The sequence below is a fragment of the Aulostomus chinensis genome, chromosome 2, assembly GCF_037954235.1.
Source record: "Aulostomus chinensis isolate RoL2024-O1b breed Wild chromosome 2, RoL_Achi_v1.0, whole genome shotgun sequence".
Lineage (NCBI taxonomy): Eukaryota > Metazoa > Chordata > Actinopteri > Syngnathiformes > Aulostomidae > Aulostomus > Aulostomus chinensis.
The window spans coordinates 9366892-9392195 of record NC_141321.1 but is presented as its reverse complement, the minus strand read 5'-3'; the positions used below and the strand labels follow the sequence as shown (position 1 = coordinate 9392195).

Sequence of the window (25304 nt, the reverse complement as noted above, 5' to 3'; positions counted from 1 at the left end):
CTGCAGTGCCTCAGGGAACAATATGCCTTCAACAAAGCGCTGTTGCAGGGTGAAGGATCACCTGTCAGGCCGCTCCATCAAACCGGCATCTCATCAACAAATGACAATTCCAGTAAAACCCAATACCCAGTGGGAGCGTGTGCTCGTCAGACATACAGCTGTTTGGGTTTTACGTGGAAGAAAAACAATGAACCACTTTCAGTGCTCCTCATTTGTTATTTGATTGGACTTTGCAGGTGTAATTAAAAGCGACACCCCCCAGATCCTGAAGGAGTTTGATCAGCTGTGTGCTCAGAGCCCTGATATCCTCAGGACGCTGCGATAGATGTTTAAATAGGACAGGAAACTGCTGTATCTACAGTACCAAAACACGGCTGGAAGCCAGATATGACAAGTTACATTTCCTACTGTGAAGCATTGAGAAATACTATTTTTTTCGGTGTCATCTTACTTTTTTATCCTCAGATTTCTGTTGCAATAAGAGAGGTGGAGATAGAAATTATAAATACTGCCTCCTACTGGACGATTTAAACTTTACAGAATTCAAGAGCATCCCTCTTTTTTTTATCAAATAATCTTACATGGAAAAGCAAGTACAGTATTAGCACATGGGCAAACACTCTTTAAGGGCCCACATACATTTTCACCAGTTGTTGTCCATGGCCTTGTCACACACATTAGGCCAATTTCTTTCGCCATATGTTCTCTTGAGAGTGGAAATCCATGTTGAAATGGACCACTGCGTACATAATGGAAAAGAATGACAAGCTCAGTGGTTTCGCACAGCATAAATATTCATTTAAGTCAGTTACGATTATGTTGATCTTAACGGAACCGCCTATAGTCTTCATATCCTGTTATTTGTGAAGCAAATTTCCATCTACAGGCCTAAAATTCATTCCATTTCCAGCTACCCTGACCTAAGGCACCGACTGTGGCCCTTCTTTGACCTCAAACTCCCCGTGCTGGTCTTCAATAAATCTTATTTCATCTGTAGACATATAAAATGTTTTATTTGATTTATTACAGAATTTCACCTCATCAGACAGAAGAATCTGACTTTCATCGGTACTGGCAGCGGGGGGTGGGGGGCTGACAATCTGTGAGAAATGTGCATTGATTGGACTCTTTCTGGTATCTGGACATCATTGGTTTACACTTCTCATAAGCAGGACTTCTGACAGAATAGTTGCAGTGTTTGATACATACATATTCTGATGCAACACGTGTTAAGAGGCCTGCAACAATCAAAAAACAGGTTTAGGAACTGAAAGCTAGTTGCCAAGTTGTTTATGTTAAAAAGTAATGCCATAAACCATGTGGAAAATACTGGAAACCACTATAATATTTGAAACGGTATAAAAAAAAACAAAAAAAAAAAACAAAAAAACGTACTTGACTATTTACAAATTCAAGTTACTTTAGTACAAAGTAAAAGTGCATCAAAAGTTTAAAGGTCATCTTACAGGTTTTCCAGGACGAAGATATTAAAAGACGAGGCGTGAAGTCCAAAGAGAGGATGCATGTCTGGAAGATTCGCAGGGAAAGATCAAGAGAAGTCTCTGTACGTTTATCTTCTTTGGTGACTTCAGTTCAGTTTTGTGTCATCATAAATTATAAGTCAACTGAACAGATAAAATCTTTTAAACATCAGATTCAATATACAGAAAAATATCTTTACATTTGCGGTAGCTTTTTGGGTGGCAAGTCACCCTTGAGGTTTTTCATGTACTTCAGAAATTACCATACGAGTTAAATAAATACATTAAGAAGAGACGAAGAGTGAATTGCTAAGAGACGCCTCAAGAGACCGATCAATCAGAGCTCCCTCTTTAGACCACCGGAAGCGCCAGAGCTGCGGCCTGTAGCCACAGACAGCCGAGCTCCGAGGTCTGAGGGGGGACGACATGGAGGGCAGCGGAATACAAAGACAAAGTAGGCCCCGACGTCGGAACAGTGCAGGAATGCTAAGTGAGTGTGACAGTGCTGACTCTCGGGGGTCAGGGGTCGTGGCGTGGGGCAGATCCAGTGCACTGAACAAGCCTCGCCTCAGCGATCATGCAGAGCTGTCTATGCGCTGCCACTGTGGTGTTGGGGGACAGGGGAAGGTGGGCTGGTCCCTGAGTGTCGGGTCCCCTGTGGAAAAGGTGTCTGGTGGGGGCCCTCAGCCTGCGTTACCGCTCCTCAGCCACTTTTCCATTTACCTCCCGCTCGTCCTCGTCCCTCCGTTTGTGCCTCTGGAAGAAGCCAAGCTGGAAGAGAAATTAGACTGTGAAACAAACAATTATTTCAATTCTTCAAGCAACCAGAGGAAATCAGTGCTCACTGACAGTGCTTCCCTGGCAAAGAGGCCAAACTAGACAGGTTTGAACTTCCAACTTCAGAACTGACGATTTCACCTGCGGTTGAATTTTGAGTAGTTTAGCACAATGAATTACTGGATTAAAGAACAACAACCTAGAGTCTCTGTTACTTTTATTGTATTCTAGAATTTTTGCTCCATATCTTTTATTTTATTTTCGGTGCATTTTAAGGAGAAATGTGTCTTGTAGCCTCGTACAACATAAAGACAAAAGAAATACAAAATATGCACGAGAAGTTTTGTGCCCTGAAGAATAATAACAATAAAATAAGGAGACGACGAGGACACTGTCAAACGACGCGTCTGAAAAACTGTTGTCTTACAGACGTTGTTAGACACATCAAGCAGTTAAACAACAATAATCTGACAGCAAATTGTGACGTATCCATATCAGATTATGACTGACTCCACTTTCAAGTTGCAGAGGTTACATCACACTTGACCTTCACAGTGTCTGAAAGGGAATATTCCACGATTTTCTTGTGGAACCACCACAGATCTCTTCAGTTTGAGTAAAATTCAGCTGTCACTCAAACTCTCTCCCCAACAACAGGATGAGTCCACTGCAAGATCAGAAGGTTCGAATCAGGAGGGGAATCTTCCCCCCCTTTTTTTTTTTGGCACATCGTGGACAATGCAAAGCTGTGCAGTTTGAATCTGTGTGTTTTAAATTGAAATTTGATTTTAAGAAGTTTAAGGACTTTTCTGAAATATGTTTGGCGAATGTTTATCAAGAAAACTGTGAAGGAAGATTTCATTCTCATGAGAAGGCGTCAGTCTTGCTTTAATAGCTGAGAAGACAACTCCAGTTTAAATGGAGGCAGTAAAAAAAGAACTCAGGGTCAGATTCAGAAGACCATTAATGACCAGGACTGCGTGACTATGATGGCTTACCTTCCAGAGAGCGAGGCTGAGCAGGGCTAGCAGTAAGAGTCCTCCCAGCGTGCTGCCGAGGATTATCCAGGTGGGGATTCTGTAATCACCCTCCTTCCTGATCTCAATGATTATCTATCACACCAGAGGACACAAAAAAAAACACAACTTCATTCAATTAGCATTTCGGATGGAGTTATCCTGTCAAACTGATTTGAAAATATAATCATAACATCCATCCATTGTTAACTGCCTGTGTGATTTTAGGGTCGCTATCCCATCAGCACGGCACGGCGGTGCAGTGGTCAGCACCGTCGCCTCACAGCAAGAAGGTTCCGGGTTCCAGTCCCGGCTCCAGCACGGGATCTTTCTGTGTGGAGTCTGTATGTTCTCCCTGTTCCTGTGTGGGTTCTCTCTGGTACTCCAGCTTCCTCCCACAGTCCAAAGACATCAAGAGGGGACGAGGCTGATTGATACTCTAAATTGACTGTAGGTGTGAGTGTGAATGGTTGTCTGTCTCTATGTGTTGGTCCTGTGATGGAATGGTGACCTGTCCAGGGTGAACCCTGCCTCTCACCTGAAGGCTGCTGGGATAGGCTCCACCCCCCCGTGATAGAAAATAGATAGAAAATGGATGGATCCCATCAGCAGGTCTACCGCAGGGCCATGTATAGAGACAGGCAACCACTCACACCTAGGAGGAATTTAGAGTCAAATACCCTTTTCACACTGAAAAACGCGTGTCAATGTGGAATTTTGGCCCCAGGTTTGCTCGGCATTAGGGAGCATTCAAGCTTCCAGAAGACCCGGGTCTGAACTTCTGCTGTGAGGGCTGCATGCCTGTGTTTTTCTCTCTTACGTCATCGCGCTGACAACGTCATCATTTCACATACACGTGTGCCAGAACACTGAGATGTAAACAAACGACAACATGGATGTCGCAGAGTCGAACGTTAGTGTTATCGTTGCATGCGTGGCAATGTTGTCCCTTTTGCAAAGCATACAAATTCGGCGCAGCGAAGGAGGATGGAGTTTTTAGCTCGTCTGGAAGGGAGCCAGAGAAGCTATAGGCGAAGCCTGACAGGTGGCACAGTGACAAAATCAGGATACGACAGGAAGGTTGTGTGAAACCTGAGACGACGTGGGTTGCCTTTTTCACACTGCAGGTCAGCCAAGCTGAGCAAACACCGGGGCTGCTTGGCGAGTCGGTCGACACAAGTCAAAATGCCAGGTTGACCCTTTCACACTGCACCAAAAACCCGTGTTGACCTGCGTTTTTGGTGCAGTGTGAAAGGGACTAAACTTAGAGAATGTTTGCTTCTTTGGTGTGTAGGAGGAAGCCAGAGCACCTGGAGAGATCCCACGCACACACAAAGAGAACACACAAAATCCACACAGATGGGCCCTGGCCAGCCGGGGATTTAAACCTGGAACACTCTTGCTGTGGGGCAACAGTGCGAACCGCTGCACCACTGTAGAAGCCTAATTACAATGTGTGTAACATTTATAACCCTAAACTGAGTGTGTCATCATCAGTAATAATCTCCTCAGAGATGATGACATCTTTTAGTTTAGTTATGACCTCCCTTTGTTTTTTAGACGTTTCAAGACAAGACAGAAGATTGAATCTTAGTTTTCTGTCAACAATTTAAGATGAATAAATTATGACAAAACCAAAATCAGATTACACCCAAATCCATTTGCATTTGTTCACTATATTTAAAATTCACATCATCATTTGAAAGTAAAGATGAGAAAAGAGATGATACAAAGAGATGGTTTGAGTGTTTGTACTGACCAATAGGTGGCAGCAGAGATTAGTGTGTGAGACCAGACTTTAACATGTTGTGCCGCTGGTCCTTTCGGTCCCTGAGCACCACTCAGCACGTGAGCTCCAGTGCCAGACTTTACTGTGTTATTCTGCAGCTGCAGTTTGGTAGAACTGTGTTAAACTGTAGTAAAAAATACTGCTGTTTCATCACAAACTCACTACTCCGGCAAAACACATCCCCGGTACCTGCTACATACATTAAAACAATAAAAAAAAAAATCCAGACCCAGTTTAAACCCTTCTGGAGACCAAGCTGCGAAAGCATGAAAGTGTGAAACCACACGTGGGGAGCAGACTCAGGCTGCATCTGATTATATTAGGATGCCTAAAGAACTCAGATTAGAATTTGGTCAAACCTGAGACAGGGCAGTTTGCAACATTCAAAGTTGTTGACTCACATGTCTGACAGGCCTCTCTTCATGTAGGAACATGCGGCTGGAGGGGGGGAGCACCACTGATGCGCTGGTCACCAGCTCGAGGATTTTAAACTTCAGCTGGATGAGAAATGAAAACATGCTGTTATTTTTATTTTCTTTACAAGTGCAGCTGAACAAGGACAAAGCTGTCGTCTCTACAGAGTCAAAGGAGAATTACAGAGACAAATCGATATGTTGCATGCATGACTGTAATAAAACCGGAGCATGCATGTTTTGAGTTTAAGAACTCACAGCATGTAAAGTATGTATCCGTAGAGTTCCTGTGATTCGAACGACAATTTCCTTGTAGGAGGCGACGTTGACCAAGCATTGTATGGGAAGAGGCAGGGTGTTGCTTCGGTTCTGTGAGAGGACACCAGGACATTAGGACAGAACAGTGATTGAAGAGGAAGACGAAAATAAAAATCTACTTTGAGGAGTGCTGCTTTGTACGTTACCAAGCGGGAGAAGCGCGTGAGGTCCTCAGGTGACGCTCTGCTCTGTGCCACGTGCTGGGGTGGTAAACAACGTGTACCGTCTCTCTGTTCACACGAGAGCGGAACTATCAGTGAGTATGTTACAGCTGCGTATCTGCATGTATTGACATTTATGCATTTTTTGCTCTCGGATAAAAGGAAAGATAAGACGACTGTTATTGATGTCGTGTGTTTGTGAGCCAGGATAATTCAGCTCAGCAGAAAGATGAGGTGAAGGGCGGCCAGTCAGCCTGGTTCAACCCAGACTCCAACGCTAAGTCAGCCATCATCTCAACACACAATCTATCTTGTTCTCTGAAGCAAGCAAGAAAATGAACTCTTCCTTTTTTCTGCTGTGTGAGCAAGAGAGCTCATATTGGGTTCAAATTAGAACAACCACGTACAAGAGAGAACCAGGGCCATCTCACAGAAAACAAGTGCTGTGACCAGGAAATCCTGTTGTTAAAACACAGGGAGTCCAAGTCAGAGGGCAGAAGTTACAGCAGACTTAACGTTGGAGTCCTGCTAAAAACACCGCGTTTCACATCACGAACGGAACCGACGATGTTTTCCTAACCGCAGCCAATCAAACACATCAGAACGAATAAAACAGTAACTGGGGCTCAGAGCGTTACGTTGTTGAACCAGGGGTTTTGTGTCAAGATCCTTATTGACTTCATTTTGGTGCAGCTTCCACGATGATGGAGTCCTTTCAACAGACGGGCCGATGTTAGGAGGCAGTGGTCATTTCACAGATTTACACCAGTTCAACCCAGATGGTTCTTTCAGTAAAACGACGAGATGTAAACTAAACTGGTGTGTTAGACCCTTTAAGGATTTTAGTGTTTACTCGGGCGTTTATCTTTCAACAGCAACAAATGGTGACCTTAAATCGCTGAGGTGAACTTCCCACTCACCTGGTCAATGTGTAAATCAGATATCTGAAGGAGTTTGTTCCCGTTTTTTGTCATTTCTGGGATTTCGATGTTCAGCTGCAGGTCCTTCACAGGAAAGTAGCCGAGATTCTGGATCTGAGAATACAACATTGTGTCAATCATTTCCAAGCAGTTTTTGTGCTGTACATTCAAGTCATGTGATCACCCTGTTCGGTCTCACCTGAAAGGTGAAGTTGAAAGGAGGACCGATAACTCCTGGCTCCTCCAGCGCCAGCTCGGATTTGATGTCATACCGAGTCGGATTTGAATCTCTTTGGAAACAAAGATTAAACAGAGACAATTAATACAATATGTGAGAAGCAATTACTGGGTTGCGCTCTCAAGTACATGATAACAAAACTCTCATTCCAGCAAAAAGATCTGCAAGCTATTTTCCCACGCTGTTTCCAGCATCTTCCAGATGACATCAAGCAACTTTGTTCCAAGTTCACTCCCTCCAAAATTACAACATGATAGATTTCAGCAACATACAGCGTAAGGTGGGAGAGTCAGAACAAACCTGGTGAAGAGAAGGTCTGCTTCGTATTTCAGTGAGTAGTAGATGTCATTGAAATTATCAGCTGTGCTGGTTTCCTCACCATCGCTGTTGGCAGAATGAGACACAAACATTCAAAGAATGAGAGCCTGGTCAAATTAGGACAAGCCACTCAAATTGTTTTCTCATGTGTCTCAATGTGTTCTCTTTCTTTCTTTTTGTGACTTAGTGTTTGGCTGTTACTCAATGACAGACCAATCAACATCTCAACATTCAATATTCGGATGTCAACACTTGAACCACACGGTTTAGGGTTTACATGTCCACACCTGCTGGCCTCCAGGATGACTCGCACGTGCTCCAAGAAGACAGTGCGGCTGAACTCAAACTCCAGACGAAACGAAACCTGCGCAGAAGACGAAGACACGACTCTTTATTCCATGGCTCAATACAGTAACACTAATGGCTACAAAACAACAGCAAGACCGTGCAAAAGTGTCTGTTTACAATATAAACCAAGTCGTCTGTATCCAGTTTTATGCTCAGTAATCCCCAAACCCTTTTAATTGAGTTTGAAACAAACTACAACCCTTTCTGTTGGTCTCTTGTCGCAGAGTACAACCAACTCACACGTTCAGTTGAACCAATGCGCTCGCGTCTCTCCGCTCTTCCACGAATCAGCAGCTGGAGGATGCATGATGGGTTGCTATGAGCTTGAAGCTAAATATGCCCATTACTACACTCTGCAGTCACGATGTAGAAACGCAGCGTTGAAAAACATCTTCGTGGGCTCAGAGATGATGCATCGCTGCAAAACAATGCTGTCTTTTATTGATTTTTTTTTTGGGGTGGGGTGTTTTGTTCTTCTTTGAGGACGCTGTGGTTCTGAGCGAGAGGGTCCACAGGCTGGTTCCAGACCCGGAGTATCTCACTCAGTATTGGAACAATTAAACTCATTTTGATCCCTACTATTGATCATTTTGACCCAAACAAGGGAAAATAGAGCCCAGGTTGAACAACACAAGAATTTCCCTGTGGATACAACATCAGTGCACCAGTACGTATCTGACTCTCATTAGCAGTGAGAGTCAAATTTAGGGCAAAATAGAAGAAACGAGGCAGGGGAGCAGAAAGGAGACGGACAGGAACAGAGGAGGCAGCTGTAAAAAATAGAAAGCAAGGGAAGAATCCTAAACAAAAACAGAGGGAGGAAATTTAGGGGGGGGGAGATGAGACAGGAGAGGACGATTGATTGGCAGCGCAGAGCAGAGCCTTGTTTACAGCCCTACATGCTGTAATGAAAGCCTGACGACTTCCATTTGACCAAAAAGAATGTTTAACAATGTTTACTGTACTGCTTCCCTCCTCCATGTAGACCGACTCATCCCTGACAAACCACAGATACAGTGCAGGATAACCTCTTTCCCTGTAATCCACCTTGAGGGAAATGACCTCTATCCAGTTTTGTTTCCACTTCCTTGTAAATGGCGGTTTTCTTCTCCCTTGTCATGCCCTGATTTCAAATCAACTGGGTGAATCTCGGTGACGATCACTCGGAAGAAGTGGTGTGAGTACGCGGTTGTTTCTTCCGCCTGCCCCTTTCAGACACAGTCACTGTCCATGTCTGGACTTTTCACACCACAACCACCACTTCCTATCTCTGCGTACACTCAGAGGAACCATAAACACGCCTGTCACAATTAACTCGTGTTTACTTGGCTTTTTGATGCAGCAGTAGTCGGGTTCACACTGAACACTGGTTTTACGCAGGTGGAAGGCTCAGCGACAGTGACTACTGCCCACTCTAAAACAGCCACTACTTTCCCTCAAAATAAACAGCCATTTGCGCTCATTTGGTGGCAGAATCGTTATACATTCATCCCCCGGTGCCACATTTTCGAAGGTTCTTGACCAGAGCAGAGCAGCGCTGTGGTTCTGGAAGCTGAATGAGCGGCCATGAATCATTCGGTGAGTTTTAACATGAGTCCTCTTGAAGCTGTTATTGGGGAGCATCACAGAGAAATATGATGATATTGCCGTTACCAAGGAGAGGGCCGCTGTTTATGATAATGGATAGTGGTTTGGATGTTACATAAACCCTTTCAATCACCTTCATTACCTCATTCCTCCATCTTTGGATCAGTGCAGAAACCATGAAACCACGCTCAGACAACAGTGGGATGAATAGATGGCTTTTGTCTAATCTGCTCTCTGTTTAATGCCTCTTAATTGTACGGCAGAGTGCCATCTGTGTCGCCTCTATCAGGAATATTTCAAACATCACCCTCTCGAGAGTAAAACCTGATTCCTTTGCTGTAAAATGCACTGCAAAATAAAAAGTCTCATAAATATTTCTGACATTACAAGGCTGTGGAAAGACTTGGAAATGTCAGCGATGAGCATGAGAATCAGTAGCAGATGACTTTGGTTGTGCCTCACCTGGAGCACCAGGCTGCGGGGGGAGAGAGGCGTTCCTAGTGGCAGAGGAACAGGGCTCTTCTGGTGTATTCAAGCTGTTATTTCCATGTATTTTTCAAGAATGTACAAGCAGTGAGAAGTCTCCAAAATGACGTGGTCATTAAATAAGGGACAGTCAGTGTAAACTCAGAAAGTTCATCCTAAATCACCGAGCTAAGTCAGATAACCGAGAACCGGCGACATGACTCATGAGGGTTTTGGCCTCTTTCCCAGGAATTCTCTTAACTCCACACTCCCTCACTCCCTTAAGTCCTCTTTCACACAGAATGTTTAACTGATGAAAAATCTTCCATTTTGACCTGATTGATAATCCAAAATTTGAGGTCGACATACTGGATTTTTCTGTCGTTTTGTTACTGTAGCTCCTATGAGCCCGTTAGCCTCAGTTCAAATGTACATGGCTGGCTCTTTCTGCATTCTGGAGCCACACAGAAGTGATGCAGGAAGGAAAAAGACATTTTCATCAGCTCATGACCGCTATTTGTGAGTACTTGAAAGGCAAACTACAGTACACTTTATGGATGAAGTACCACTAAAGCAGTTGAACAGTATCTAAAATTTTCTTGGTTGTTTGCAAAGACACCAACTTGCCCACCATTTTAATCTAGAAGGCTTTAGCCTCATGCAACGACAGTCGGCAAAGTGGTCTCAAATATTCACATTCGTTTCAAATTATTTTCAGTGGTGGATTTAGTGAGCGTGTGCAGCAGTAGGAAGGTGGACATAGGATAGCTGTTGGAAAAGGAAGCTTTGGCAAAACTTGACAAATGCATGTTAGTAGGATCAGTTCATTGTTGATTTGGGGCTTTTGGAGGGATTTGCTGGCAATGGGAAAATAACAGTAATGAAAGTAGTTTTATTTAGGTGCGTGTAATACTTAGAACTGCGTGAACACACTTATTAGATACGTCTTCCTACAAGTGATGAGGATTAACCTCCAGAGAGGTTAAGTGGTTGGTTAAATCATCTGTTGGTCTGTATCTGGATTTTAGCAGGATTATGCAGAGTGGACAGGGTTAATTCTCATGACTCTTGTTGGGGGGCTGGAGCAGGAGCCAAGGCCAACCCCAGTCATATTTTGGGGTGGATTCTGATTACAAAGCTGATCCTGGACTGACTGAGAGAACAAAGGGATCTCAACAAGCAGAACGACATTGTTCTCTGGTGGGGTCGGTGATGGTCGTCTCCAGTGTGCAGCACGTGTTTCCTGTGGTCTAATATGGCAGATGTCAGTGTTTTTTCAGAACCTTAATTGTGTCCCAACACAGGCTATAAGACCCAGATATTTATTTTACTCAGCAGTGCGAGTATCTTAACTGACTAAATGAATGCATTTTTATGGTTTCAAAGTTCAGCTTTTACATTTGCATTTTATATTTTACATTAATCTGTCAAGACAGATTAATGTCACCTCCAAAATATGGTATTCTCAGACATAAAACCACTACAGACCAAACCAAAATGCATACCTCCAGAAAAAACAGTTCTGCTGGAGAGTTTGTGCAAATCTGCCAATCTATCCCCCGATGTACAAACACAATGTAAAACACATGTCTACATGTTTTTCTTTATCTGAGGGCAAGTAACAAAAACCCCAACTCTACGGTGAAAGTCATATTTTAGGTATGCTAACACAGTGATTCTTGTGAAATAAGTTGCTTTAGGAGAGAGAAAGAATGTGGCACCCCACCTGAGATTTAGCCCTCATAAAAGGAGTGCTGACATTGCACAGCTTCTCACTCCTCAGCTTGTCCACAATGTAACATTCGATCTTGATGTCAGAGTTGTCCTGCATCAAGAAAAACACATGTGGATTTTTATTCTTGTTAAATCAGCTTTAAACGTACCTCCTGGTGTATTCGTTCACACTGTCCTCAGAAAAACACTGCAGAGTTTGCTGATGAACTCGTACCTTCACTATGAGGCTGGAGAAGCGCAGGTTGGGCGTGTAGGTGATATTGAGTCGGGCGTTATAAGCATTTTCTCCTTTATTTTCCAACCGGACATCAACCACCATCCTCCTCCTGTTTCCCTCGAGCACCCGCAGAGATCCCTCCATCCCTCCTTCACCCAGATGGCGGCAGAAAGCACCGCGAGACTGAACGGGTTGTGAACAGAACTGACTGGGAGGCAGGCAGAGAAGAAGAAGAAGAGGACGAAGAGGAGAAAATAAAGAGAAATCAGAAGTGAAAGATCAATGAAATGTTTCATCCAGGGTGTGAATATGACTGTGTATTCTTGTGTGTGTGTGTGTGTTGTGATGGATGTACCTACCTTTGGGTCATCAGGTCAGTCATGCTCTGTAGCGCTAAGTCAGGCATACAACGGTCATCCTCATCACAGCCGTTCCAGAAGGGCAACTAGTGAAAAAGACGTCAAAGCAAGAAATGACTTGGCTCGGAAGCTGCAGTTTGGGACTTTTTGATGGAGTGAAGATGACATGACAAGCCACAACAGGGGTCCCCAAACTTTTTCCTGTGAGGGCCACATAACTTTCCCCTTCTCTGATGGGGGGCCGGGGTCGGTTTGTAACAGAAAAAGTGTGACAATCATGGGGTTGCCTGAACGTAAAAATGCATTGTTTTCCAGAAGCCACACAACCAAATGACCCTCTCTGGGTTCGGGTCTAGGATTTTTTTCTGGGGGTTGCCAGACAGGGGCACAGACTGCAGAAGGGTGGACAAGAATGTCACGCTGTATGCGTGTATGAAATCGTTACTGACTGACTGTGTTCACACCAAACGGCAATGGGAATTTTCGCGTCGCTTTATTCGTGAATAGAAACATATTGATGAAGCGATCAAATTCGCACAAATAAAGTGACGTGAAAATTTGCGTTGCGTTTGGTGTGAACATTCGGGCTGCAACTAACGACTATTTTAATAGTCCACTAGTCACCGACTATTGAAACGATTAGTCGACTAATCGGATAATTATTAATTTTTTCTTAAATTTAGCATGAAGTTGATTTAATTATGTGGCAAATGATAATAAACAAGAAAGATGGTACAGTGAAAAATCCATCTTTTGTTGAACATTCATTAATTCAAAATACGTTTGTCAGGCACAGTCTGGCATAACGCTAGAGCTCTTTTATAGCGCAAATACGCTTATAAAATGTACAATGTGTGTCATGAAAACCGTACTGGCTTGAATGTTACTTGAATCTCACCGAGGCGAGTCAGACTCCATTTCGTTCAACTGCCCGACGGGCTTCTTCAAATGTTCCTGCATCAGCGAGGTCCTGCCATGACACCAAGGTCTGCTTTGCGAACTTTCCAAGTAGTCTTTTTATTCGCCGTATCCAGGCTAAAATGCCACCAAACTTTAGAAGTTTTGGTGCGCATACCTGATGTTGACACTGCGTTCCTGTATGTTACCGCTCAGAGACAGAGACGCTACTGCGCATGAGCGACTCTCGGCATGATAATCAAGTGTGATGCCTCACTCTGTTGGAAAAACGCGTGTGTTGACAATAGAATTCCTTATCGACTATTTCTATTATTGATTTTTGTCGACAACGTCAACTAATCATTGCAGCCCTCGTGAACACACCTTAATAGTTAATAATGAAAATAGTTAATAGCTAGTTATCAATTTTATTATCAAATACAAATACACATATGGAAAAAAAAAAATCAAAATGCATCTGTTATTGTTCAGGGGGCTGGGCCAAATGTGGAGGTGGGCCATATCTGGCCCGCGGGCCGTAGTTTGGGGACCACTGAGCTACAGTATCGCTTGCCTCTCACCTCAGTTCTAACAACAGTTGGCCAGCTCTCATCTAGAACTGGGCCCGCTTCTGGATCCGACAGCCCCACTTGAGCAGCAAACACTATCGGCCTCGCGTAGTCAGTGGTCTCCTGATGAAAGACAGGAAGTTCAACTATTAGTCAGCAGATTTGCTCTGTCATGTCACTTTCATCTCTGTGGTCCTCATTCCCACTTATGTCCTTTTGTGCCAGTTGTTCCCTTCCATTGTGCATTTAAAGCTGTCGCAGTCCTTGATGCCCCCCTCCCCCCACCCATCTGGCCTCCAACCCGAAGACAGGCCCTGCCATGTCTATCAGACATCCAACCAGGCTGGAGGCCACACAGCAACTTGAGCACATGTAGTGCACATATAAATATCCTGTCGACCGGTGCACTACCTGGATGCTCTTTTTCTTATTGTTCATGTCATTGTTACAGTACGCTAACTTAAGAGTAAAAACAATCATTATATGGGTGTAGTAAATCTTGTGTGTGGTGGTACGAGTGTGTTCTGGGACCTTCCTGCCCTTCAGTGTGCACACATGAAGAGCCAAACGCAGGGAGAGCAGCAGGCCATAAAATGACCCCATAAACTGCACTGACATCAGGGGTGACACACAGGACGTCAGATATACAGTATTATGGGGGTCTGTGATCGAGGTGAGTTATAGGAGGGCGTGGAGTGTGTGTGTGGTTTCCAGAGAATCTCAGCATAACAGAAATGAAACATGCATTTGTAGATAGACAAATAATTTCACTGTCCGTAGCTAAGTTTTAATCATAGCCAATGTAGAGTGATACACTCGTCGCACCCTTGTGTGTGTACATGAGAGATGAGCCTCACCATAACGTGGAAGAAGATGTGTTCACAGGTCTCCTCTCCAGGGAGGAGGGTCAGGTTTTGAGGCTGCAGCTTGTTGGGGTTGTCCAGTACAGCCCGAGGATTGAATCGTCGCTCCAAGATTGAGACGTTGTATTTGATCCCTAATGGTTGGGAAAAAGAGTTCAGACATTACTTTGTAGACCAACAGCAACTTCTGCCTATGGTAAATGATATCAGTGTGGTTTTGCAACGCAACATTAGATTCACTCCTGTATATTATGTATGTGTGACCAACATAGAGCAGAATCCAAACCATCTGGCTTCCCTGGAGTCGTTTCCAGGCCACGTTATTTTAGATGTTTCCATTTATTGAGGAAAGTCTACTACCGCTCAAGATGAACAAGGATCAACGACAGAATGAAGATTTCAACTTTATGAAAAAATAGCTGGTACTGTAGGTGAACTAAAATACAAAGTATAATATATTTGCATAAATATGTATAACTTCAATGAGACGGGAAAAGTTGCTTCATTTTAAACCGACCACTCAAACTCACAAACAGGAGCACATCTGCCGTGCATTACAAGCCAGACATGACAATGAAAATTAAATAAACGTGTTCCGCTGTATGCATCCACGGAGGAGAGGATAACTCCCTCTGTTCTTCCTCTGCTCTGTTTTGGCACGTCTGATAAAGATGATAAAGATGTCGGAGGTCTGAGAGGTTAACTAAGAACACGCACGGCTTCACCCCTGCTTCCTTGCCCCTACCCACAGGGAAACTGGACCCTGCCAACGTGCCTCTCAAAACAAACACAAACGCTGTGAATGCGCGCAGGTGGTCTTCTATCTGTGGCACAACACCAGCCACCTCTGGACTGCCAATCAGTTAGAAACAACTCTCTTGGAAACCGAACAAAGGACAGCGAAACTTACATTCCGACAATGAAAGGAACATTTGACAGCACCAGTGTGGTTGAGATGTACCCGATACGGAGGCGGCAGCATTAGGTTTGGCAGAGAAACAGCAGTGAGATCAGAGTCTCTAACTGCTAGTAAAGAAACATTTGGCTTTGGCGCCACTCTCAATAGAAGGAGCCATCACAGCTTTTACGGGAAAAAGTCAGCTTGGGTCAGGATATGAAGGATATGCGTTCAGGGGTCTGAGGTATGCTGCCTCTTCTCACCAGCCATCGTTCCTCCTGTCATGTATCAGCAGCTCCGGTCCTGATCTATATTGCAGTTGCAAGTCCAAGGTTTGTCAGCTCAAGCGGATCAGTAAAAATGGTCTGCTGAATGTTTGACAACAGTACAGTTGGCAGGGTGAGCTTCTTTTAGTGTGCCGCATCTTTTTTTTCCCCCATGTCTTGTCAGAGACTTTTTTACTCTACAAACAAAAATGCTGTCGTTTATAGATTTTATAATGTGTGCATTAAGGAGACAAATTAGCTTCACATAAGATGAAAATGGGTCATTATTCATCTTAGGGGGTCGCCAAACATCAGCAAAAGACGAAGCGGGGGGGGGGGGCAGGAAACCATACTGGGACGCTTCCGCAGCAGGGGATTATTTTTGCTGGCTTACCAATTTCCTGTGTGGGGGGAATGGCTGTCCTGGCAGTGATGTTGAAACATACAATGGCTGACATACAGGTCACGTCTTTGCCACCTCTCTGACAGTCCTTCACAAAAATGTTGACCTTGCTGGGTTCAAACCTGACGGTGGTGTATATCCGGATCACACTCTGTGACCTGTGAGGGCACAGACATGTTGGAGATGAACCCAAATCTCAAAGACTTACCATGTCCACAAATATGACTCTCGCAGGAGCAGGGTTTTCTCCTTTGTTTCTACCTCTACTCAAACTTGGACGCCCAAGTAAACAAACACTCTTATACTACATGTTTACATCTGAAAAAACGTTATTCTTTGTTCACATTTACTCTCCATACACCTCACAGTCAAACACTTCTTGTCCGGTCTCTTTTGCAGGCTAAAAAGTCAAAGACAAAATATTTATTGGACTATTGAACATGCGCTGCCATCGTTTTGTGTTCGATTGTTACAGGGAGCAACTGGATAAGACAGATGTCTTCATGATAACCAACCATTGATCCTGTCTTTTAATATTTCTGATAACGATATTATTTACTGAAATACAAACCAGAGAAGAACAGCAGCACCAAGGGAGCCGACCGCCAAGTCAACTAAACCATCATTGTTCATGTCCACCATTCCGTGGATGCTGCGGCCGAAGTACTGCAGGCCGGGGGCCAGGTCAGCCGCTGCGATCCTCTGAAAGGACACAGAGGAGGGAGTGTAGACTACAGACACATCCTACAATGTCAACTCAATAGTTAATCAAAATATAGCATGCTGGTACCCCTTCATTGATTTTAAAAATATTTAATGAATATTTGGAGGAAGGCCAGTCATTTTGCATGGAAGCCAAAGGTTTCAGCTGGGGATTCTCCAACCAGAACTCAGAGTAAATGGAGGGTTGGGGGGCAAAGCAATCACACTGTGCTGTTAAATGCCTTTTGTTTGTGTAGCACTCACTCATTATTCACTTATTTCACTTGCACCACACTGACATCTTGCCCTAGGCATCACTCTGCTTCCTGCTGGGGGTCCTCCATATCGTGCTAAACGACATACAGGTATTCTGTAAGTCTTTTTAAAATGATTTCCTATTTTTCTAGTTGAGCTTTTTATGATTCATTTATCCATTAAATTTGTCAGGAAGCTCCGATCCAAGCTTCTTCTTTTTTCATGTTTCTATCTGCTGGAGGACGTTGACACGTCTAAATGATGAGGCCGGTCATGAAAGTTGTAAATAGCTTTGGTGACAGGTTACATTTAACTACAAAGGTGAACCAACAGATTCAAATTAAAAACTTTATTTCACATATCCAACTCTGTGACACTTTTACTATTTCATACGAGTAACAATTAACATAACCTTTATTTTCTATTATAAATACAATATTTTAGGGATACAAATAAACCAGCGCCGGTCTGTCTCACCCAGTAATACCAGTTTGAGACCAGAGTGAGTCACTGTGGGGTGAGTGAGCCGCGGTCACCCAGTCACCCTGAGGAGGGATTCTGGCTGCTCGCACTTTCATGCTTTAGTCACCGGCCAAAGCTCGAGTGTTGGATGGTAAACTGACGAGTAAATTCAAAGTTTTACCTTTCAGCTCACGCTAAGGAAGTTAGCATTTTCCTGCTTTTGACAAAAGACAGAAATATGAAACGCTTGCTCGTTCAGATCACCTACAGACTCTACCTTTAAACTCTCTGAATGCACAATGAATGCATGAAGTAACCACTAACGCTCATTCACATTCACACATCTGCAAGTGTGCAGAGTGAAATATGAGGAGGTAGCCTGTCCTGGTTCCTACATACTTCAGCTTTAATGTCAGAATGGAATTGAAATTCATTTAGAAAGATGTCGACATGTGCCGAAAAAAGTAACTGATCTTTAAGAACAATCGGTGTTTGTTACAGTTCTTGCGGTTTTCCTTGGCCTGCGCAGCACATCTGTGCTCCATGGTGGTGCGCTGAAAAAAATGATGTATTTCTGTTTGGCGGTAGGGTCTCTAATCCTGGCTGCTGCGGTGAGAACAACCGTTCTTCATGATGATAGAATATCTATCTCAATCAAGCATTTGTCCTCTCAAGACACTGACACCGATCCTGGACGCCTCCATCATGAAAAAACCAAAGCGGCCCGTTATATACTCATAGCATATGGCCTACCTGTTTGTATTTGCGCAGGATTCTGTTTTGCTGACAGAAGAAAACATAAATGGCTCCTTTGTGCTCGTCCTCAAGAGGAGCTCCCACCACCAAGTCATTGAAGCCGTCACCATTCAAATCAGGGACAGGAGCGAGGGACGAGCCAAAGCGAGCGTTCTGGCCTCCGTTATGGATCTCCAACGCGCCTTCAAAGATGAAACGGTTCTGAAAGAGGTAAGAAAAACAACCAAACTGAAGTTATTGAGTAAGACTCGCGACTATCAGAGCAAGTTTGTTTATCCCCAGAGAGGCTGGACCAGTCAGCAGGGATGTTGTGACTTAAACTCCTGTGACTGCGGACTTTGATGTCAATAGATACTCTTAAGAGCTGGAGGCTTGGATGCTCCTCCCCGACAATTATAAACACAACAAACAAAGTCAACATTTGTGACCACGACAAACGATGGAAATATCGAATGGATTCCCAAAGCTTGATTTTCTCTTCCAGACCTCACTACTGTTTATCAAACATTTGATATCATAATGTGTTCTGGGGTTATGAGTGACGACAACAACATCAGTAAAAACAAAACGAAACATGAAAGAATAAAAACATGAATAAATGCAGGCAATTAATCCAAAATGAATAAATGCAGGCAATTAATCCAAAATGATCTGCCTTTAAAAAATGTCTACAGTCAATTTTTTCATGTACACACAACTACACAAGTCATAAATACATCTTTTTTGATGCTGATTTTTCTATGAATGGCCCTACTAGAAATCGAAGCGAAGTAAAATCTGGTCAACTGGACGTAAGTTTATCTTGAAGACGTTTCACCTCTCATCCGAGAGGCTTCTTCAGTTCTAGTGAAGAGTGTGGAAGCTCCAGCTTATAAACCTATGTGGGAGTGGTCAGTGCTATTGTGGTGGAAACGACCCTCCCGAGACTCACCTGACCTCCCCAAACGACAGTCGTTGTGCGGTGTCAGGGAGTTTCAGGGGTGGTCGTTGGGGAGTTTCACCGACCACTCAGATGCTAATGGGCTGTGTTGGCAGCAGCCGTTCCACATGGGTCTTTCAGCTGAGCTCTTTGGGGAAGCTTTGAAAAGACGTTGTAAACGTCTTCAAGATAAACTTACGTCCAGTTGACCAGATTTTACTTCGCTTCGATCTACGATGACCTCGATGAATGAGAACCTACACAGACACCCTACTAGAAATGTTTTTGTTTTCTTCCATCTATTTTCTGGAATTCATATTTTTGCTCTGCCAGATGATCCAACTCTCTGCCCACGCTTTTGTTCATGAATCATAAAAACTTCTTGCATCTTGTGTGGAAAAATCTGAAATATCCCCGCGGGCGTTCAAGCCTACAGAGAACTTCCAATGTCTGGAAAACCGCAGGCAGCATTTCATCCCCATACCTCCAATGAAACGTGACACGTTACAGACGTCAGTCATAGACCCTTCAGTGTGGACACGCCGGTGCGACTCATCAGCGCTCACAAACAAACACAGCACAGGACAGAAGCACTTAGTCCCGAGTCTCACGTAGCTGTCTGACACGGTTCATTTGAAGAGCCGACCCGTCCTCCCTGTCATGTAACATCCATATATTTAGACGCTGAGATCAAACAACGCACAGTCTGAATCCGCCTGACCTCGATCCTGCTCTGTTTGCTGTTACAATGATCCATCTTCAGTCATACAATCATGTCGTGATATATACAGGAAGACGACCATTATCTTTCTTCCAATCAAACAGACAGTTTGGATCAACGTCTGTGTTTTCAACATCATCCTTCGCCTGTTTGAACACAAATATTTAACCATCAGTACATGAGAAAGCGAGGAATTTTACCTCAGGGTCATAAAAGAACTAAGGAATGCTGTATAGCTTTGGTATATTTATTCAGAATACAATAAATCTTTACTGCCTCCACCTTTTTCATGTCAGAGTCTCAAGTCACATCTATCACTCGAGAAGATGAGAACATCTCTGAAAGGATTTCTGAAATGCATTTTTAAGAACGTGTGCCGCCTCCCAGGGCTCAAAGTCTCAAGGTCTCATCATCATTTTCCTCCTTCTTTCTGTAAAAACCTGGGCTTTGGAGTTTTGTCAAGTATTTTACCATCTATTTTCACAATAGCAACACTTTGGATGAGCACGCAAGTCAGAATGAAAAGTTAAAACTCAGGCTTTGAGCATTACTTCTAAAACCTGCTGACTAACACCAATCATCTGAACTATCAGAGAAGCTGATCTTGGTTTCCAGATCTGTGCTGAGTTTAAGGTCAGATGGAAAATAGCCACGTCTATGAAAGCAACTAACTGACTGGAAAACTTTTCAAAGAAAGCATCCAGACAAAATGGAGAGAAACCATCAGCAGTCATGCATATCATTGCTCTAGTTGGCTTTTCAGTTTAGCTGAAACCTGAGAACACGTGTCTGTTCAGTTGAGAAAATGGACAGACATTTGACTTGAGTAGTTTTTATATCTTCTTCAGTTCATATATCTGTTACTATAGCTGCTATTATTGTTGTTGTTGTCAATCTGTTTTCCCTCATCCCTCCGTTCCTCCCTGTCTGCTCGTATGTCTCTATGTTTGCCCTCTCTGTCTTCCTCTAGTCTCTCTCTTTGACCCCAACCTGTCAGATGGCCCAAGAAAAGCAGATGTTTCTACCCGTTAAATACAATTTTTCATCGCGTCGTTGCTCATGGGGAATTGTCAGGTCTCTTTAAGCTAGATTGATTGGAAGAGTGTGTTTCTAGACCTGCTCTACAAGTATCATGGGATGACTTTAGTTTGGAAGTAAGATTGCACTTCTTCTCATCTGCTCTTGGGTTGCGGTGAAAGAGGGGAAAACGTGTTGTTTCATGTGAATTTCAAAGGTTTGTGTAGTGAAAGGTCACAAAAAGTTCAGTTTTTATGTTGTTTGTGTCAGAATTTGAGTAGAATCTCAGTTTTTGACCAGCTTCCAGACTTCAGCGGATACTACTTCGTTTTGGACTTGCGGTGCACTCTGGTCAGAGCTGTCTGGGTGAAGTCAAAGTGGTGTCATTATATCACACTGCAAAAACAAACTCTTGCCAAGAATATTTGTCTAATTTCCAGTCCTAAAGTTTAATGACACTCGTGATAAGACAGAATCACAAATAAGAAGCATCTCAGTAAGTCGGTTTTCAGGAATATATCATCTTAACTGCAGATGGGTAAAAAAACCCTGTTGGGATTTTGCTTGTAACAAGTGAAATAAGACTTCCAGCGACGAGACTGTATTTTTTTAAGAAATGTCAAGCTGAGCTAATTTTAAGGTGATTCTGACATATTAAATGAAATTGAGATTTTTTTTATTTTAAACTTTAAAGCGGAGAATTCTTGGTATGACTTTGGTTTTTGCAGTGTTTGATCTCATCATTTATAACAGAATATCGCAGGAATGACATATTTTTTGCAGGCCGAACATTGAATGTTTTGTCCCCAGAGATAATCTTTGAAAAACGAACAACTCAGACGTATAATTAAAACATCAACACAACTAAACTTTGTGCTTTTTCTGATTTTTTTTTGGGGGGGGGGGTGGGTGAGGTGTGGGGGGGGGGGTTGATGTGTAACATCTGCAGCATCTTACCGACTTTGTGAAGAGGAAACTGGTGGTTCAACAGTATCAGTTTATATCTGTACCATCCATGCATTTACTGTATGATACGACTTTTTTTTTTTAATAAAGTCCACAAAATGAGTGAGACACGTTGTGAGAAAAGACAAACATGATAGACACTCAACACAAAACAACACTCTGGTCTCCAACCATGCCAGCAGCTCTGTGGGGCCATTCTGAGACACACCAGGCAGCTAAATGCTAACATTAGGAATTTGTTGCGCCAGAATTTAGGGGAGGTTTTTATTGTGTTGCTATCATATTTTAGCATGCTAGCATGCCCGTAGCCGGTTGGGAAATCGTTAGGTTTTGGTGAATTATACATTAAAACAGTTTTTCCCCCCAAAATTATTAGATGACGGCGTTAGATGCAGCATCAAGAAAAGGTCTTAAAAGTCTGCCTGTGGATCGATAACTGACTACCAACCTCATGATGGCGAGAGACTGTCAGTCAATCATCGAAGGAAACACAGTGTCATTCCTCCTCAAATATCACAGTTCATCCAGTCGCGGTTGTGACATTTTAGGCTAAGCCAAAGATTGGTGGTCCAACTGGCCCGAACCCTCCACTTCCATGACTTGAGCCACGCCGCTTGAATGACTAAATATTGGTTGTATCATATTTTCACAACAGAGCCAATGGTGGATAATTTGTGTAGTTTTTCAGGGAGGCAAATATGAAAAAGTCATAATGTGGATTTATCATTTTCACTATGACCACAGCAACTTTTCTGAACTAGTATAGTTGTCATTCCAAAGCAGTATCCACAGCGACACCTGAGTCAACATCATACGTGCCTACAGCCTCACACATGTGCCACTGCCTCCCCGGTGAACATTTTCACAGACCGATCTCTCTGTTTCAGCTCCCAGTGTTGAGTTTTGATGTGGTTTGGGTCATACCAGATATTTAAATACCTTCTCCATGCCTGTTCATTGACTTTGAAATAGCTGAAGACATTTGTTATTCCAATGAGCGAGACAGACCTGGAACACTGGGAAATTTCCTTCTATTAAAGAAAGTTCTCGCCTCCAATTCATTTGCCGGATTAAGAGGGTGCAGAATACTTTCCTGTTGAGTTCATTCTCCACACCCAGTAGAGTCTTTACACCGGTACGGCGGCGTTTCCTCATGTGATCCACACATCTGATCTGGACAAGGTCACGTGCCAAATGTCTGTATGTGTGTAAAGTGTGGAGCTGTGCTGCAACAGCTACTGGACACGTGTGGTGAGGTGTGTTTCTGGCGACGTCTGGAGTTTGAACAGGTGTTGACCCGATTCTACAAGTTTGCTTGGCTCAGACCTCATTAATACCTGTCCAGTATGTGGTCTGCTTGTGTGTATTTGTCGAAGGTCGCAGTGTTTATACCCACCAGCTCCGTCACTCTGTAGATGTAGACCTTTCCCTTCTCCAGGCCTCCACTGAAGAACATGGGCGCAGCCACCAAAAGGTTGTCAGTAACACCGTCCCCGTCAATATCCAGAGGTGCAATCTCACAGCCGTAATAGGAGCCGATCTGCAAGAGTTTCAAATGTTTGTCATGCCCAGATCCGAACATAGATTCACTGATTTTAATGCTTTAAATCAATCCTTTGACTTGATAATCGTTTGGCTTCTCCCTAAGTGTGTGTTGAACCACATGTTGTTTCACGATTTACTGACTCAGTTTTGGAATAATGAACCAAAGCAAATGTCCTGATGCATTGTGTGTCTGTCTGAGCTGAAACTGGAGAAACTAGTTGGAGTGTCATCTGTTGGTTTCAGATTAGAAACATCTGCCTATAAAAGCGTCTCATGAGTTGAGAGATCAAAAAGGGTTTCTGCAGAAAAAAAAACCCATCTGCTATTTTGGATGAACTGCTGCTGACAAGGTACAACGCACGCTGCTGCAGGACGACCTCAGGCTGACAGCCTGTGACGACATGCCGGCTGTGAGTGTGCAGCGGTCATTGACACACATTCCCTAGACATTAGGATTCCTGGTAGACTCAGTTCATGAGATTTAATCCCTAACAGTTTGATAATAACCTCATCAATTAGGATTTAAATCACCAGATCAAACACAAACAATAAAAACAATCACACGCTTTTACATGAAATCTGACTTTGTGTGTGAAGTGTGTTGTGTTTTTGTCGTTTGGGCTGCAGCAGCGGAGCAGAGTCCTTTGACTGAGCTTCCATTTCAAAATGAAAATCTTTTTGGCTGATGTTTAATTTTTCTTCCATGAAACAAAAATACAGTGTTTCATGGTTACTCTTGTAGTAATTTGTATTGTTTTATTTGTTTATGAATTGGAAAAATCCTCATGCAGTATGAAGTTCATATACATCACATAGCTACTAGCTAAAAACACAGCGTCTGAAAAGGGGAAAGACTGGCAGTGCATTCCCCATTTTATGTTCAGTTTAAGCCCATTACATATGATGACATGTAAAAACATCAAATATCAAGCACAGCCATACTTCAAGCAAGCCACAGCTGTGTTTACACGCTCAGCTGATAGCTGCTAAGCTCTAGCCAACCCCAGTCAGCTGATGGCCCACTTAACTCCACCTATGCTTCCTATTGGTTAATTGGATTCAGAGCATTCTTTCTAAACTGCTCCAGTCTGCCTACGTTTGCTACCTCCTCTACAACCCACCTCCAACCCAGCTCCTCCTTTTCATGTTATGTCAGAAACCAAAGGCTGTTATTTATTCTGTTCTGTCTAACAGGGGGTCTCTGCTGCTGCTCTCCCTGCTGCTGCCTTTCCTGATGGCCCATGATTGCCAGGAGCTTGTGCTCTTCCAGCCTCAGCTCACCTGCTGGCCTTTGAGGGAGTGCAGGATAGTGAGGTTGCCCGAGTTCTTCAGAGTGAAGATGATGACTTTGCCAGTGTGATTGAAGCGTGGAGCTCCCGCTACGAGCAGACGCCCGTTTTTGGCTGACACCACGGACGTCACTGTATAACCTGATAATATAAAAAAACACACACTGATAACATACTGCTGAAACAGCAGCCTTCCATTATACTCAAATAACCCAAACAAGATCTTTTATTTTTTGCAATCACATATTTAGACACATGCTGTACCATCTTTTAGGCTTTTTTCCTCTACAAGTGAGCAGATTGCCTGCTAATATAAACTCCTGGGAAAACTCAGTTCCACTGTTGAGTGCGCATATAGGAACAGGACGACCTTAAGTTTAAATTTTATAGCAGAGTTCACTTTGACTCAATTGAATGAGGAACAAAAAGCTGGATGGTTTCTCAGGTTTCTCAAATTTCTTCTTCTACAGCTTCTATTTTGTCGATTCATACTAAAAAATCCACTTCTTTGCATATATTTTGTCTCTTTCCAAAGTTATGCTTCCACCTAATATTACTATTGCGCCTTAAAAGGCCTCCATTGGCAGCCTGTTGGAAAAACTCAGAGACAAACCACAGATGGTAAAAGCAGAGGT

The 25304-nt window shown here is 43.4% G+C and overlaps 1 protein-coding gene across 1 annotated transcript in view; it reads right to left on the bottom strand.

Moving 5' to 3' along the window:
- Positions 1–956: 956 nt before the first annotated feature.
- The window catches only part of itga11a (integrin, alpha 11a), a 53391-nt gene continuing 29043 nt past the window's right edge, over positions 957–25304 (bottom strand). Inside the window, exons 12-30 of the mRNA XM_086193569.1 lie at positions 24662–24810; positions 23232–23375; positions 18210–18413; positions 16609–16739; positions 16029–16195; positions 14465–14604; positions 13620–13730; positions 12142–12227; positions 11780–11990; positions 11558–11656; positions 7719–7795; positions 7414–7497; positions 7075–7165; positions 6876–6989; positions 5941–6024; positions 5735–5845; positions 5465–5560; positions 3257–3370; positions 957–2252 (exon numbers count right to left, since the gene is read on the bottom strand). Coding sequence (XP_086049695.1) covers positions 2175–2252; positions 3257–3370; positions 5465–5560; positions 5735–5845; positions 5941–6024; positions 6876–6989; positions 7075–7165; positions 7414–7497; positions 7719–7795; positions 11558–11656; positions 11780–11990; positions 12142–12227; positions 13620–13730; positions 14465–14604; positions 16029–16195; positions 16609–16739; positions 18210–18413; positions 23232–23375; positions 24662–24810 — 2291 coding nt within the window. The 3' untranslated portion in view covers positions 957–2174. The remainder of the gene's footprint in view (positions 2253–3256; positions 3371–5464; positions 5561–5734; positions 5846–5940; positions 6025–6875; positions 6990–7074; positions 7166–7413; positions 7498–7718; positions 7796–11557; positions 11657–11779; positions 11991–12141; positions 12228–13619; positions 13731–14464; positions 14605–16028; positions 16196–16608; positions 16740–18209; positions 18414–23231; positions 23376–24661; positions 24811–25304) is intronic.